This window comes from Notolabrus celidotus, chromosome 2 (genome assembly GCF_009762535.1).
Source record: "Notolabrus celidotus isolate fNotCel1 chromosome 2, fNotCel1.pri, whole genome shotgun sequence".
NCBI lineage: Eukaryota > Metazoa > Chordata > Actinopteri > Labriformes > Labridae > Notolabrus > Notolabrus celidotus.
This window is the reverse complement of record NC_048273.1, coordinates 37,093,439-37,110,367: the sequence shown is the minus strand read 5'-3', so window position 1 is coordinate 37,110,367 and position 16,929 is coordinate 37,093,439. Positions and strand designations below refer to the sequence as shown.

Sequence of the window (16,929 nt, the reverse complement as noted above, 5' to 3'; positions counted from 1 at the left end):
GTGGACGACAGACACAAAGTGGACAACAAGAAGCTTCTATAGGAATCTATGGGATGTCATATATACCGGGAAGAGAGGGGAGGGGTCTAAGCTACCTGTCCAAATCCTAAGTCCACACCCATCTGCAGAAGAAGCTACCTCTCCTTACTCTGCCTTTGAAGCTCTGCAGGATTCCTCGGAGGTATGACTTAAGTAGAGAATTACTGTTTTGTGTAGTTAGCGGTGCAACATATCACGCTCAAAAAACATTAGAGAAGCTTAAATCACGCGCGTTGTCTTTTCTCAACTTTCCCTGACTAAACAAGACGTAGAAATCGTCTTAAAGCGACAAAAAAAGCAGAAAAAAACCTTCAACCTACGCCTCAACAACACTTCTCATCCTGGTTTTCTATCGGTAAGATGTTGTCTAAAATAAGATATTCATTCATCCTTGGAAAATGTTATTAAACTCCAAACAGGCAAATTTGATCAAAGTAAAAGATGAAGAGAAACACTAGCAGAGGAAATACACAAGAAAGGCCAGCAAGACCCAGAGTGAGAAGCGGTGTCTGGAGTCAGAGGGTAATCCTACAGTAACTAGTTAGCATAAGAATCACTCCCCTCTGCAGAGCCCACCCAGAACAACAATGTGACTCCTGTAGATTGCTTGTATCTATCAGAGATAACTGATGTCGATCTGTTGTAGAAACATGCATTGGGGCTCAGATGCTGTTAATTGTGCTAGCATTAGCCGACCGGCTCTCTGAGGAGGTGACAGCTCAGAAAATACGACCTCACAAATTTAAGAACAGTTCCAAAACTGACCTTTTGCTGCTTTAAGCCATGTGACTATTTCATATACTTTCATCCACATTTAGAATGAGTTTGGAAAAATGATTGAGACATTTTGACATCACCTGACGGCTGCAAAAAAAAAGGATTTACAAAACCCCAATGTGGTTACTTCACAGTGTGCTAAATGAATGCAGCAGACAGTTAGACTGGAGGGTTCAGGGGAGGGAGCCTTTAGAACAAGCAATGAAATGTATTACTCCTGATGGCAGGCCGTGTTTTCTTCTTCTTTTCACCTCTTACCCACGCCTTAATTTATTATTTGTCATTTGGTATAGACGCTATTCATGTAAAACCATAACAAGCTAACATTCACCTCAGTGGTATTTGTGCAGCTGAAGGAAGAACGCCAAAAATCAAATATGATTTATCTATCCAACATTTATATTTCTATTGCTCCAATCATAGAACATTTCTTTAAACAATCTGTGTCAACCTTTTTTTTTTTTAAACAATCTAGGATACTCCTTTCAGCCCTCCTTCAAGGTACCAACACCCAGTCATGAGGAATATTTGAAAGATTCAACATTGAAAAGTGAAAGTAGATCCAAAATGTAACAACTTTTTCTGCTGCAAATACAGAGTACTCGAGCAGATGTAAACATGAGCCGTGCTGGCAGAAGACTGCTTTGTCAAAGGGGTGCAAATCACTTCTCTTACTACAGAGCCAGAGGGCGAACACTCCTGCCCTGTGGTCAGAATGATTTGAAAGCTGTCTCAAAACTTAAACTATGACCTCAAGTCAGTGTCTCCAATCAGCAGACACACCCTGTTCAGGCCCCGGGGCTACAAGCCTACAGGTCAGCCTGCCACAAAGGCAAATCAACACTTTAAAGAACCCCGATTCAATTGCCTCCCAAGGGACGGAGGCGTCAGAGGAGACCTGGCCAAACCCTGAGCGTGATAATTAGTTCAGCTAAACAAACTTCTAATTATGCTAAAACAACATTGGCATCTGAAAAGGAGTTAGAGTACTCAGTGATAGGGTGAGGCTGTAGTAAAATATAGAGTGAAGCTGGACAGACTGACTATTGGCTTATCAGTGTGTCTGAAAATTAGACTACAATGAACTGCATCACTCCTCTGAATCATTAAATATCTGAAACAATTTAAAAACACATGATCTTCTCACAAAATGCAACAAAGCCCAATTATTACATGCAATCATTTGCTTTGAGTCCCATCATAATGCTAAAAAGAGTTCAAGAAGTCGAAGCAACACTTTCTTAATCCATCCTAACCTCAGAGAGCCCCGTCTTATCTCTGTTAACTTCATCACTTCAGATCCAACAGCAGGGAGAAACTGAGGAGAGAGTCAGACCGGGCAGCAGCTAAAGATCGGCAGATCCAGGGGCTCAGGCAAAAGAAGCTTTACTAAAGTTTTTCCCTTTAAAGGGCCTGTTTCTTAAGTCAGCTAGATTAGTTTAGTATCAGGTGTCAGGCTGCAAGAGCTGAGAGGGCACAGACACCTGCCCTGAGAACAGTAAGAGCTCCCATCTACCCTGACAGACGCAGGAGCTCAATGGGAACAGAGAGAGCATCACCTGGGTGGTAATTGTTAAAACCCTCACAATAAAAAGCCCACAAATCCTAAAATGCTCCTCTTTAAAGAGAATAAGCTGCTTCTGCTAAAATCAATTTACCTACTGGACAATGTGATAATGCTAGTTTACCTTCAAGAATGGGGTTTTAACCCCCCTATTATCCTTGGGGTCAATTGGACCCCATTCAATGTTTAACGTCTCTAAATTAATTACTAACATAATTTTGTTTGGCTTCATATTTCATGACTTTTCATAATTTAATGGGGACAACTGGGAAAACATCAAATTAAAATGTTCATATGTACCAACTTCCTGTAAAAAAAAAAAGTACGCATCAGAGTTCCTTGGGGTAAATTTGACCCCAGGCTGTTTTAGCTGTGCATAACATAAGCAATACCAACATTTTACATACATTTGTTTTGGTTGTTTTGGATGATATTGAGGTCACTATAACCAAGGACACTTCCGCATGTGACTGCAGGAGCTGGGATCAAACCGCCAACCTTTAGAGTGAGATATAATATTTCCAGTCACCATGTCTCTAAAGACATTCAATGATGTATCGATGAGAGCATGACAAACTGGCAGCAGTTTGATGTTCTGTTTTGCAAATAAAGTCCTTCTAAATGCTTTAAATTGTGTTTATGCTTGAAATATATTTTATTTAAAGGGCTAAGTAGGTAGTGAACAAAGAAACATAAAGTACCTGACACTGTTTAAAGTGCTGGGGTCAAATTGACCCCAAGGATAAAAGATGTTAGTAAATTTGAGGGTAACAGGAGGGTTAAGACAAATACACTACCAGTCCAAAGTTTGTTCACACCTTCTCATTCAATGGTTTGTATTTATTTTAATTATTTTCAACATTGTAGATTAATACTGAAGACATCAAAACTATGAAATAATCTGGTTTTGCCATAATCTGGATTACAACAGTAGTCAAATAGGACTATCCATTGTGTACTAACCCTACCTCTGAACAACACAACTGATGGTCTCAAACACATTAAGAAGGCAAGTCATTCTACAAATGAACTCTTGACAAGGCTCATGTTAATTAGAAACCATTCCAGGAGACCACTTCATGAAGCAGACTGAGAGAATACCAAGAGTGTGCAAAGCTGTCATGAAGGAAAAAGGGGGCTACTTTACAGAATCTAAAATATAAAACAGATTCTGCTTTGTTTAACACTTTTTTGTTCATTTAATAATTCCATATATGTTCTTTCATAGTTTTGATGTCTTCAGTATTAATCTACAGTGTTTACAATCATTACAATAAATACAAACCCTTCAATGAGAAGGTGTGTCTAAACTTTTGACTGGTAGTGTATATATTTATCAATTAGTTGTCAAACAGTTCTTTTAATTTGTTCTTGATTCAAGCTTCTTCAATGTGAATATACTCTAGTCTTTTTCCTTCTCTATGACGTTGAACTGAAGTTTGAAATGACTGTTTGATGTTTAAAACCTGAAAACTCATTAATAATCAAAATAACTAACAACAGATTGATGATCATTTTGTTTGGGCTGCTCATCTTTGTTTCAACTTTTGCTTCTTTACTCACGTTGCTGCTGTGGGACATTTAGTATAATTTTCATGTTTAAATGAAGATCTCTTCCAGGACTGTCAAAATAGAAACACTACTAAGAGAAGATTTCTCATTTGAACACTTCATTTGAGTATACACTACCAGTCAAAAGTTTGTAAACACCTTCTCATTCAAGGGTTTGTATTTATTGTAATGATTGTAAACACTGTAGATTAATACTGAAGACATCAAAACTATGAAAGAACATATATGGAATTATTGAATGAACCAAAAAGTGTTAAACAAAGCAGAATATGTTTTATATTTTAGATTCTGTAAAGTAGCCCCCTTTTTCCTTCATGACAGCTTTGCACACTCTTGGTATTCTCTCAGTCTGCTTCATGAAGTGGTCTCCTGGAATGGTTTCTAATGAACATGAGCCTTGTCAAGAGTTCATTTGTAGAATGACTTGCATTCTTAATGTGTTTGAGACCATCAGTTGTGTTGTTCAGAGGTAGGGTTGGTACACAATGGATAGCCCTATTTGACTACTGTTGTAATCCAGATTATGGCAAAACCAGATTATTTCACAGTTTTGATGTCTTCAGTATTAATCTACAATGTTGAAAATAATTAAAATAAATAAAAACCATTAAATGAGAAGGTGTGTCCAAACTTTTGACTGGTAGTGTATGCAAACATATGTGTTCCTCTTCTAGTGTTTCAGTCTCTGCATGTGTGCTGGATCTCTTTACAAACATCAGTTCATTTTTTTGCCTGGTTGAACTTAAAGAAAAAAAGCCCCACAGGTCTTTATATGCAGATAAAAAGCAAATAAAAGCCATATTTAGTTTCTAATTTTCACTCCTGAAACTATTGTATTCTAGTTAAATTATTACTCTAACTAGAGCTTGTCATTGGAGGTGTTTTTCTGTAGTTTAAAGGTTATTTCCTTTATCAAAGTCGAGCATTGTTCTCTCATAAACTGATATTACATGTCTTATTTATTCCTAAAAGAGATATCCAAAAATCTGTCAAGCCAACAACTTCCTCTCTGAAAACCTGAGCTAAAGCTTTTGAGTTTCTTTCCAACTCACTCCACATCAGTGTAGTTGAACTCTCTCGCATGTTAAAAAGGATCAAATTACAATCTGGCATTGTGAAGAAATCAATGAGGATAACTGATGTTTCACTAAAGACATTTATAGGATTACTGCGGAAAGATTTATTCATGCACTCTCTCTCTCAAAGGGTGTGACCTACAAGTTTTTCAGTTGAACCTGGCGGGATATAAAACTGCTGTATGTAAGTACGGCTGAGCTCGTCTGAGCTGAAAGAAAGATGTAAGAAAAATACAAGAGACAGGGTGATAGGGGCTTCTGCTGCGGCAGCCCCACATCCACAGTCAGACGAGGTCTCACACTGACTCACGAACCCAACAGTTATTCAAGCGGACCGTGGCAAGCACTCTTTCCTCGGTGCTACACCTTTAAAAACACTTCCTAACATGCTGGAGGCAAACTGGTGGAGCATGAACACATAAAAGAGGAGCTTAATACGGTTGCTTACTTCAAATTAAAAACAGTACAAGTCCCTGAACAATAAGTCAAGTAAGATGAGATTTAAGTTGTGGTTCTTGTTTCTCAACTAAAAAACAAAAGTAAAACTAGGGTAGTGTGAGAGGAACAGCTACATGAAATGTTTACTCAGACACATAAAGGGTAAGATGGACTGACTGTCAAGATACTTCTTTTATATAAGGTGGATGCAAAGAGTAATGTTGATTTGAAAATGCCAAAAAGGAAACACGATGAAATAACTATGAAAGTAATTTAATCCGATTTGGTAATTTCTGTTGAATTCTTTCAGGCTAGGAAAGAGAGAACTGATCAGATGCTTAGTCATAAAACAGGCGACCATCACACAAGAGACACACGAGCCGCAGTGAAAAAAAGCAGAATCCAAACACAAGCATGTAATCAGATCCCAGGGAAGCCGTGTGTTGATTGAGCTACTCTCTGCTGTAAAGTTATTTCAACTCTTTCCTGTACCTGAAACAACCTGTGTCCCTCTGCTCAACACTGCATCCTCCACGCACAGCTGATCACAGCTTTATCTGGGTGTAAAATCAGCTGTTTGGGGTTGGATATAGCGTTTCTTCTGCCACTATTTCTGCTGCATTCCTCCATGTTATTCTACCCTCTGCTTGCTCCTCTCCTCCTCCCCTGTGCCACCCCCACCTTCAAATAGAAGAGACACGTACTGATAGATGAGAGCTGGGACCTCTGCGAGAGAGGCAGGTGCTGCGTTAAATTGTTGCCCTGCAGCTACAGAAAAAAAAATCCAACAGAAAAAGGAATTTCAGATTAAACATAAACCCTACACAATACAAATAAGTCCCCCAGGGCACTAAACACTGAGCTGCATTCTAATGACTCATGAAGAGGCACACCTCCACATGGGTGGAGTTGGGGGGGGCAGGGTGAGGGTGGTTTTGCCCACCATCTCTTTTCATCTGAACAGACACTTGACTTGGTAATAACGATCAGGGCTTGGTGATTGGCGAGCTGCCACTGCAGCAAAGTTTAAGCCCCACACGGATGCTGCCTGAGTTGCTGGCGTGCCAATCAGCCCACCACGCCTCTCTTTGGTGGAGAGGAAAGTGGGTGGTGGTGGGGGTGGGACCATTAATCACCAGTTCAAGAGAGCGCAGGCCCCCTTGGGGGATGCGCAGGGTAACATTACTCAGCTCCTTGAACGCAATTTTTATTTGCTATTTCTTTCCACTCTGGCTGGACAACAGCATTCCTGTGCAGGGAGGGGAGCGTGCACATCATCCCTCAGCAGCAGCAGAGCTGGCAGAGATACAGATGTCCCTCTCTGCAGGTCAAACTGAAGGGAGTTGACACGGTGTGCTGATTTATGGACATGTATCAACAAAATGTTTTTCCAGTGTTTACTTAACTACACTATAGTTGTCTTCTCTAAATTATTAAGAGAAGCCATACCAGTCTCTTGTAGCATCAAATTAATTTGCATAAAAAGGCACAAATGTTCATTCAATTAAAGACATTATCTGGCATGTGACCATCTGAATCCACATTCTACCATCAACAGACTCTGAGAGCTTCTTGTCTCTCAAGAGGCCACCCAGGTCAAGCACAACTCGGCTGAATGAGATAATATCACATCACCTTACAGACAACATCTCTGAATATAAACAGATAACCCGGCGTCATTCAGCCTGTCGATCTGCTCTGCACAACATTTCTCATCTAACTGTCCTGGGGAAATTCCATTGTCAGCAAGAGAATTGAAAGTTCCCTCCGTGTTATAAAACCTGTGGACTTTACGGCTGGAAGTTCCTTTCACTCAGAGTGAAACTAACCTCAGACGGTGAAATGATGTTTGAGTCACTCAGAAGTTCACAAAAATATCAATCAAACTACAGAGCTTGAGAAATTTCAAGATACTTTATGTTAAATTAGCTTTAAGCTAATGTTGCATCAAGGCAGCATTTATGTTGTATGTCATTATCATTGTAAATTGTATGAAGAATAAGTTATTTTACTGGTATGCACATGCTTTGCTGTTTTATCTGAGCAGTCAGAAACAGTTTTAAGCTACATTTGTACTTTGTTAATGTTGGTTAACAAAATCTTTGAGTCAGTATTTGATCTACTGACGCTGGTTCTGCATTTAAATTTGGGTTTCAAATTGATTTTGCAGACCTGAACATTAGTCTGACAGCTACCCTCTCAGTTTTACAACCTGATCCAAAACCTATTTAATATTTAAACTTTATAAATGATCTATTCTTTTAAGTGTGTGACAGTTCTTTGCTGTTTTTGTGTTTTTAGACAAGTAAATGGGTTTTACATGTTCCTCGCAGGCAAAGTGCAGAGCATAAAACTGAAGAAGCCTTCCAGAGGAGAAGTGAAACTTCTTCAAGAATTTCTACCATGTCCAGTTGCCTTTTCGGATCAAGCTTTGGATTACCATGACCTGGTTGACTGAGAACATTCACAGACATATGCATCAAACGTTTTTTATTTGTCAAACATTTTTTACATAATCAAATTCGAGGGAACTTTGAGCAGTCTAGTCTGCGTGGCATCTTCAAACTGACTGGTAAAGAAAGTATATTCCTCAGTTTCACTATGCATAGTACGCCAATCTATGTTGTTTCAGTCATAACACCAGACGATCTTGTATTAACTGTGCCACTAAGGTCATATTTTCAAAAACAACGGTCTAATGAGTCTTGATGATCTCACATCATTGATTTAACATTTGTACACATGTTTTAATGTGACATACTGTTGTGAAGTTTTGTATTGTTTTTTAGTTGTTTGAATATTGTCTATTTTAGATAGTTTGTATTGTGTGTTCTTAGATCTTCCTGCCCTGGGATCATGGATGTAAATTAGCTCCTTTAGCTAACTCTGGCTCTGCAGTTGTGTTGTGCATGATCCCTGTGAAATAAACTAAACTAAACTAAATAGTTTAACAGTCACTTTAACAATGAAAAATTATGATTTTACCAAGCGGCAACCTCCGGTCTAAAAATATGAGTCCAATGTGGAAGAGCTAAAAACTGCAGTTCCTTGAGGATCCGCTTGAGGCTGGCTCCAGAAGTACCGGAAACCACATACACACCAATTCAAAGAAGATGATCTTTACAGCAGAAATAAACATGTTTACAGCCCGGTACAAAGACGAGTGTAGTCTAGATAGCTCATTTGATCGGCACACGCTGTACAGGGGGTGAATTTTTTCATAATGTGGCAATTTTGAAGATGTTTAGATTACGAGTCTTCCAATGAGAGGCACAGCTGACTTGATTGACAGGCGGGAACACTGTAGCGGTTGGCTAGGAGGCTCAAAGCCCGCCTCTTTACCTCAAAATCACTCGACAGCAGCGATATGGCTCCAGCTGACGATTGTCCTCAAAGCAGTGCTCCAGAGACAGATAGGTGACGTCATGGATACTAAGTCCATATGGTTTTTACCTCAACATTATTGTTTACCTGTCACACCCCATAATACATTTTGACCTGAGCAAAGATTATGTAATAATATGGAAGTAAAGTTGTTTTGAATAAAGTTAATGCATTTTTTTTTTTTATCTCTGTGAGGAGTCAGACTGGTCAGATTATTTCTGTTGCAAAACAACAAAAACTAAAAGAGGTTATTTCCTTGAGCAGCAAACCAACATACTTACAGAACGCATCTCATCTGGCTCATGCATGGTGATGCAGTCCATACTGATCTGGATGGTGTTTCCTGAGGACCTATCAGTTGGGCTCTCTGTGAAGTTAAGCTCAATGGGCTGGACTGAATGAATGGCAGACCTGAAACACATGAGACCAATCATTGTGAAAACTCAAACTCAAGTCTGTTTTGTGTTTGCTTGTTCATTTTTAGGCCAAAGTATTGAACTGTAGTCTTCACTTACTGGTCCAGCATGTCAAACAGTTGGTTAAACACATCCTGGCTGTAGTAGTCAGATGTCTGTGCTGACTGATTCTGTGACATAGCTGTGAGGAATGAGCTCTCTCTCCAGGACAAACGTGATGAGGGATCCCTGAGTCTGCAAGGGAACACAACCAAGAACAATCAGTCATTTTGAAACTTAGATTTCAAGTGAACAATATTTTTTAAAGAAAAAGAAAGCATGAATGTTTTAATAAGCAGTTGTAACAGTTGCAGTGACAGCAAACATTCAACATAGATGTTATGTGCACGGCTGAGATTTGGCCACCCAGCCAGCAGAGGAAAGGCGGAGGAGGAGGAGGAGAAGGAGGAGTCCTGCTGGCAGCCATTCATGAAGGGCACTTCCATTGTGAAGAAGTCAGCCTGCATAATACTGAATATTTGTACTACACATAATGGTGATTATGCACCATTCAGACAGAGGCACTTTGACCTGCTCCCCTGAAACATTACACCTGCTTCAGAGCTCAGCCTGCCATTGTTCCTGCTGAAGTGGCGCACGCAGGAGTCTGAGACAGGCGGAATTCCCCCCACAGACTATATGATAGCACTGCTGCAACTTTTGGTATGTGTACAGCTGGACGGACTTGGGGGGGAAGGTGGTGGAGACGGGGTATAATCTGAAGCTGGCACTATTTTAGGTTTTGGAATTCCCCAGCGCTGTGTGATGAATGATATTAATACCAGACTTACAAACACAGGCATATCTAATGAACCCCCCCACCCCCCCACCCCAAAAAAATTAACTTGCATAGGAGGAAGAGAAGAGGGAGGGTTGAATTGACAGAAAGATTAACTGAGTTTGCAAAACCCAAAAGCCATAAAAAGCAGATTAGGCTTAGAGACCATTTAAAAGTTTTAGCATCAACAGCACTGTGTGGAGGCTTTGACTGCTTAAGAGTAGTAATGCTGTCCAAATACTCAGAATTAACAACCCTACTTATACTTTAATTTGCTTGTACTGATATCTTTATATAGCTACATTATTTAGAAATAGAACACAGAAAAATTACACATTTTAAAGCACAATAAAAACATATAATAAAGTATTCCTGATAAAAGCAGGCACATTATAGCTGCATGAGAGGAGGGGATCAGATAATCAAAGTAACAATATAAAGTACTAGGTGGAGTATAAGGTAGCAGACTGACTTTAAAGCTCATTACTGATTAAGATTGTTTAATTTTCACATCCTCTGTATCAAGTATTTAAAATTGGTCAAATAATCATTATTGTAATTCATTTAAAAAATGTATTTTGACAGGCAGAGCACACTGAAAAAAACACAAATGAGTAAAACAATTTAAAAAACCTGTCAAAGTTATTTTTGGAAACAATAATTGAGGGTGACCAAACTTAATGTAACTGGACATCTCAGCTAGTGGAGCTACTGTCAGAAACTCACAAGCTATCTTACTTTTGAGATTTTAACATCTGACCAATTTGACTTATTTAATTAAAGTAAGAGCTACATATCATTGTGCCATTTGAGACATTAACTATATTGAAAAGCATATTAATCTGTCACCTCCCTTGCATTCAGCTACACTAGCTTCTTAGACTAACGTCCATAATGTCAACATGATGCAACCCAAAAAAATGGTCATTTTAGCTCAGTTGTCTTCAACCAGCTTAACCAGTATTTATGTTATATTTGTGCATTGACATAAAATCTTACACCTTTGACTTTTTGTAAATGAAAAGATTTATACAGCACACAAACTGTCCAAGAAACTCTAGCTATTCATATATTTGACCTTTAACTTTAACAGTTACATCTCCATACCGGTTGACTTCAGCCTGTCAAGGAAGTAGCATCTTAGTTTATTTTAATGTTTTAATCTTTTAGTGTTTTATTATCTTAATTATTTATTTTATTTTGGTTAACTTAATTTCCCTTGTTGAGTTTGAACATTTTATTTTACCTGCAGTGTTTTCTCATTAATATATCATAACAGAGTTTCCTCAGTTCATTCAGCAACTTTTTTTAACTTTTCATTTATTTCTTCTTCTTCTTCTTCTTCTTCTTCTTCTTCTTCTTCTTCTTCTTCTTCTTCTTCTTCTTCTTCTTCTTCTTCTTCTTCTTCTTCTTCTTCTTCTTGCATATATCTTAACCTTAGGATTGTGGCTGGGTTTGGGGTTGGTGCTGGGGTCGGGATTAGGATGGGGGGGTGGTCTTTTTATTTTTTATCTTTCAACTTATTCTATTTGAAGTTGTTTTTATGTACAGCACTTTGTGTTACAATGTCATTGTATGAAAAGTGCTTTATAAATAAAGTCTGATTGATTGATTGATTAAAGTAACAAGAAACGGGGTGAATTAATTTAAGAGACAATTATAATTGTAAAAGACAAGAGCAGATTGCAACAGCATTGAGTTAATGGAGGAGAGGAAGGATTTAGGTGTGACCTTTCTGCTGGCCTATATACTCTAGCCAAACTTTATTTGATTTGGGATTAATTTTCCTTGCAATGAAGCTGTTTGGCCGGTTTAACTGTCACCTCATCAAATTTTTTTTTAGAACACTTCACAGCTATGGCTTAAAGCTTTGTTTGATGACCATTGAGAATACAGAATATAATCACAAAAGTGGTGCATCAGGTTATGCATGTTCTGCAATCCTCCAGGCTGAATTCAATAAGACCACAAGAAATTGGTCTACATCTGCTGCTGTCCTATGCTTTTAGTGAAACATTTTTTATTTAGGACAGTTTCAAAGTTATTTTTCATGTTCAATGCTTCTGTCTTTGTAATGTTTTAGAATAGTGCTTAAACATTTATTTTCATTAAACTAAGAGCAAGGCCTAACAACAAGAAACATGTTTCTAACTACATGCACATTTCAATAAACTGCAGATCACTTTGTTACTCAGACTTAAGAACCATGCAATGAAAAAATATGAATCATGAATAAAGTGAAATACAGTCATCTGAGTTCTTAAAATGTAGCTCTCTAACATCCACATGAATACCCTAGGTGCAAACTCAGCACTTTGTTATGGTGTTCATGAAGCTTTTCACAACATTTAACTGTTTTATATTTTTATAAGCAGCCAAGATAGATGGTTTTATCCCTGTTCGGGTTGTTTGTCTGCTATCTGGTGTCTGGTTACTCAGAGTTTTTTCAGTTAGCCTGAGGCGAAGGCTGTTCAGCATCCACTTAAAGATGGTGCAGCGCCTCCAGACGAGACTGGGGCAAAGGTCAGCACTAAACAGGGGATGGCCATTGTCTCTTGGCAGGTTGGGCACACCGGCCGATGAAAATGCAATCAAAACAAACAACCCAGCCGATCGGGGCCCTTCTCCTGTGTCCTTATTAATCACCTGTTCAAAGGCCTAAGACCTACCCCCCCCCTCATCTGTCAGCCACGGCTGGAAGAGGGACATGACTGCAAAACAATAGAAAGCCCCAAAGTTTGTCCTCCTCTCATCCCCTTACTTTTATAGAAGTGAAACTATCTGAAGGCAAATCCTCTGGGGCAAAACAAAAAGGCACAAATTCCTCTGAGGTTAGGAATGCACAGAAAAACACAGAGGAGGAGAATTAGTGGACCATAAAGACACCGTTATACTTTAAAGAGAAATAAAACCAAAACTGGTACACTAAAGAAAATCAATGTTTGTTAATAGATTCAAGCGTCTCTTGTTGTTTGTGTCAGTGTAGTTATCAAGGTCCATTAAATGGACTATTAGAAGCCAAATAGGATCATTTCTTTGTTAGTTAAAGCAGTGTGCTGGAGGCTTGCTAATTCTTCTGAAAACTTAAATCTCTGTGGCATTTAGTGCCAAAGAGAACATCATACATTATTGCTCTCCACACTATGCAGATACAAGAACAAGGGACAAGAAATTGTTGTAAATAGAGTGTATCATATAACATGACATGAATGCACAGTGAGACGATACAGTAACTCTAACCAGACAGCAGTGAGTGTTGTACTACAATTAGAAGCTGTACATCAAAAGAGGGCGTTCAAAACATGTTTGTTTTAAACCCCATTTAATTTAATGATTATTCTTTTTTAATAAAAACAAACAGGTTTGTGTATCTAATAATCTAATTTACCTCAGATTAAAAATCAGAGCTGCAGAAATGATACAGCAGACTGACCCGATCTACAGCGCTAATGTGTTATGAGTTAACACAGAGCAAACACACTGATATATGTTTATAAGTTTACTCTTCTTTACATACAGATAGATATACTTTTGTAGATAGATAGATAGATAGATAGATAGATAGATAGATAGATAGATAGATAGATAGATAGATAGATAGATAGATAGATAGATAGATAGATAGATAGATAATTTGATTTAAGAAGTTATTCTTTATTATGTGTATATGTATACCTTTTTTTTATACATTGACACATTATATTCATACAGATAGCAGACTTAGGAACAGCTTTTCCACCAGACCGTCAGACTCTTGAATTAATAAAACTTAACAAACTCTAAACCAGCACAATTTACCCTTACTATGCCTTACATTTTCATATTTATTCAATATCTTTTTTGTTTTATTCACTACTGCCTCTAATTTTGTTTCATATAATTTATTCTATTCTATTATTCTTAGTGTTTTTATATTTAGTTGTATCTTTTATACCGGCGCCTCTCAGCTAAAGAGTTTCACATGATTGTACTTATTATAGATAGAGAGATAGATAGATAGATAGATAGATAGATAGATAGATAGATAGATAGATAGATAGATAGATAGATAGATAGATAGATAGATAGATAGATAGATAGATGTTATTTTGCTATATAAGCCTATTTTTTGTGTACATTGCCTTCAGAATCCCATCCCCTGTCTTAGCAGAACATTCTGTTTCAAATCTCAAGTATATCTTATGTTGCATATTGCTTGTGACAATAATTTAACCGAGCTATCTTGAGCTACATATGTGATATAATTTGTAAACAAGCAACACATTGGTCTGACATGATGTTATTATCATGACACTGGAGGAAGAGAAGAAGACTTTTAAGGCCCACTTTTCAGTATTTCTGCATCTGAATGAAACACATTCAGTGTCATGCATAAAGCCTCTGAAAAACAACATGCATGTCCATCCAAAGGCCAAACGTCTTCTACAGTAAGAATCAGAAGACGAAAACCAAGCAATTACGATGTCACGTAATCCGTCTGCCACCTCGACCCTGATGGCCTTTTACACATGCATTGTTGCCATAAGTAAGCAACACTTATAAATACATGAGCACAGAGCAGCAGCTGAGGATCCAGGCAGACACAACTGTTCTCAGGTCACTTTGGACCTCCAGACACTCTCAGTCTGAGTCCAGGTCAAACAGAGAGTAGGGAGATTCCCAGCGCGGTTAATAAGTTCATGGTTCTCAGTATGCTGTGTAAAGAACTTAATCGTATTTGGCTGAATACGGCTGTGTTACTGTACCACATGTTAACTCTACGCAATGTTGCCATCAAGCCAATATTCTGCCTCAAGATTCAGAGTCTTCAAAATGAACAGACATGAAATCTCTTGGTTCAAACACAAAGACATCTAAAGCAACTTTTACAGTAAATCCTCAGTTTATACATGATGCATGTACTTACCGATGAAAGGCAAACTCTGGGTAATACTGCACGGCTGTGTAAGGTGAATTCATGTTGTCATGCCAAACTTCACTGTGCGGAAATCTTCAAAATAACCAGCTGGTCATAAGACACATGTATCAAAGACTGCGCATGAGACTGAATGACAAAAATAAAAAATAAGTCTAAATATAAATAAATAAAGGCCTGGATTAAAGTGCCTGAGGGTACAGTGCAGAGTGGAGGAAGTTTGAGAGATGTTTTGAATTTAGGTATTTTTTCTGAGGCTAGCCTACAAACAGGCGGGGCTTGTGCTTACTCTCTGACCAATCCCCAGCTACAGTTGTACAAGATATCACTCACTCTCAGTTGCTAGGATATAGATATCATACAACTACATTTGACCCTGCGCCTCCCGTCCCACCCACACAACAAACACTGCAAGCTGGCCACTATGCCGAGGAGCTCACCACCGTGTCTCTCTGGCTACTTCTGATATTTCCACCCAGATTCCCCAGTGGGTTTGCTGGTTGAGTGCGCATCTGTTGCATTATGACTGTCAATCAAGGCTTACGAGGCATTCTCAGTAATGCCGGAAATACACCTTGAGTGCCAGGGATGACTGATAAAATGCTGATTCAGCAAAATATTTGGTCAGTGAAACTGCAAAAATCCCCCAGATATCTGATTCAAAAGAAGTGAAACAGCATCTCATAAGTCAAGTGAGATGTTGGTGTTGGTAGGTGATGTAAAACTGGCTGATAATAGAATATAACTTGTCTATATCCTCCGTAAGCCCGTAAGAGAGAGACATAGAGACACACTAGACAGAAAATAACCCTTTGAAAATGCTTTACAGTAGCTCACATAAACTCTCATATCAGCACGCACACATATCGTGCTAACATCTTAGCACATACTTCTAATTCAATATCCGACTCTTCCTCCCATCCAAGCACCATGACACTGTAAACCTATAGGACTTGTGTGGTTTACAGAGATGAACCCAGGATGATTCAGCGGGCTAAAATAAAAGGAGAGGTCGAAGCAGGGGGAATGATAATAAATAGATGTGGTGTATCCAGGGAACACAAACCTCTAAGCTGCTCTCTTGTACTTTTAATAAAGACATACAGCCACTCTCTCTCTCCCCGCTGACTGCCTGTGGTTGCACCCATGAGAGAGAGCGCACTGATACAGCAGACGGGCACACTGTGGGCCAACATGGTGACATGACACTTACAGCCACACAGCTGTTAGTTTGGACAGAAACTCATCACAAGTTCAAGGACCTGACAAGATTTCTTACATCGTCAAACTCCCACAATTATTTAATAACGTATAATGCAATCATACAAAGAACTTCTTATTACAGTTTGATGTGGAATTCAGTCATTTCAGTGGTTTCTTAATTCACAAGCGATCCTGTAAGCTTGTGAAAATCCAAGACAAGACCACCACTCAGTTTCAATTTGTGTTCTTCCTTCCTGTATATTTCTGATGTTTGGACAAATTATTATTAGTCTGAAAAGGCGCCATCTTTGGGTTCGATATCAAGGTCCTACTAGAACATCCATTGGGCATACACGCCTTTGCATAGATGGCAACCGACAGTAAGTTTATTGTTTGTTCCTGTTCATACAACTGTTTTTAAATCTGGGGAATAAAAGCAATATTGAGACTTTGAGAGTCTACTTTAAGGTTGCTGATAACATTCAACCTGGTTGCATTTTATTGTTTAAGCTTACAGGAGTCTGGCACATTCCCTCTCTGCCTGTTGACACTGTGGTAAAAACATAAGTGTGGTCTCAGGCTGGTCTTGGTTGTGGGGAAATAATGACAGTTAGCTGGGCACAGAGGTGAGAGCAGCCTGAGGAGCTTCTGGACCCCAACCATCTCTGAGAGGGAGAAGAGGATCAACATCCTGACCTGTGATCCAGATAACGGCAGAGGAGCTGGTG

The 16,929-nt window shown here is 38.7% G+C and overlaps 1 protein-coding gene across 2 annotated transcripts in view; it reads right to left on the bottom strand.

Moving 5' to 3' along the window:
- tp63 (tumor protein p63) overlaps nucleotides 1-15,042 on the bottom strand; it is a 39,399-nt gene extending 24,357 nt beyond the window's left edge. For both annotated transcript variants that reach the window (XM_034700914.1, XM_034700922.1), the window contains exons 1-3: nucleotides 14,990-15,042; nucleotides 9,366-9,500; nucleotides 9,132-9,261 (exon numbers count right to left, since the gene is read on the bottom strand). In XM_034700914.1, the coding sequence (XP_034556805.1) occupies nucleotides 9,132-9,261; nucleotides 9,366-9,500; nucleotides 14,990-15,042 (318 nt within the window). The remainder of the gene's footprint in view (nucleotides 1-9,131; nucleotides 9,262-9,365; nucleotides 9,501-14,989) is intronic.
- Between the last annotated feature and the right edge of the window lie 1,887 nt (nucleotides 15,043-16,929).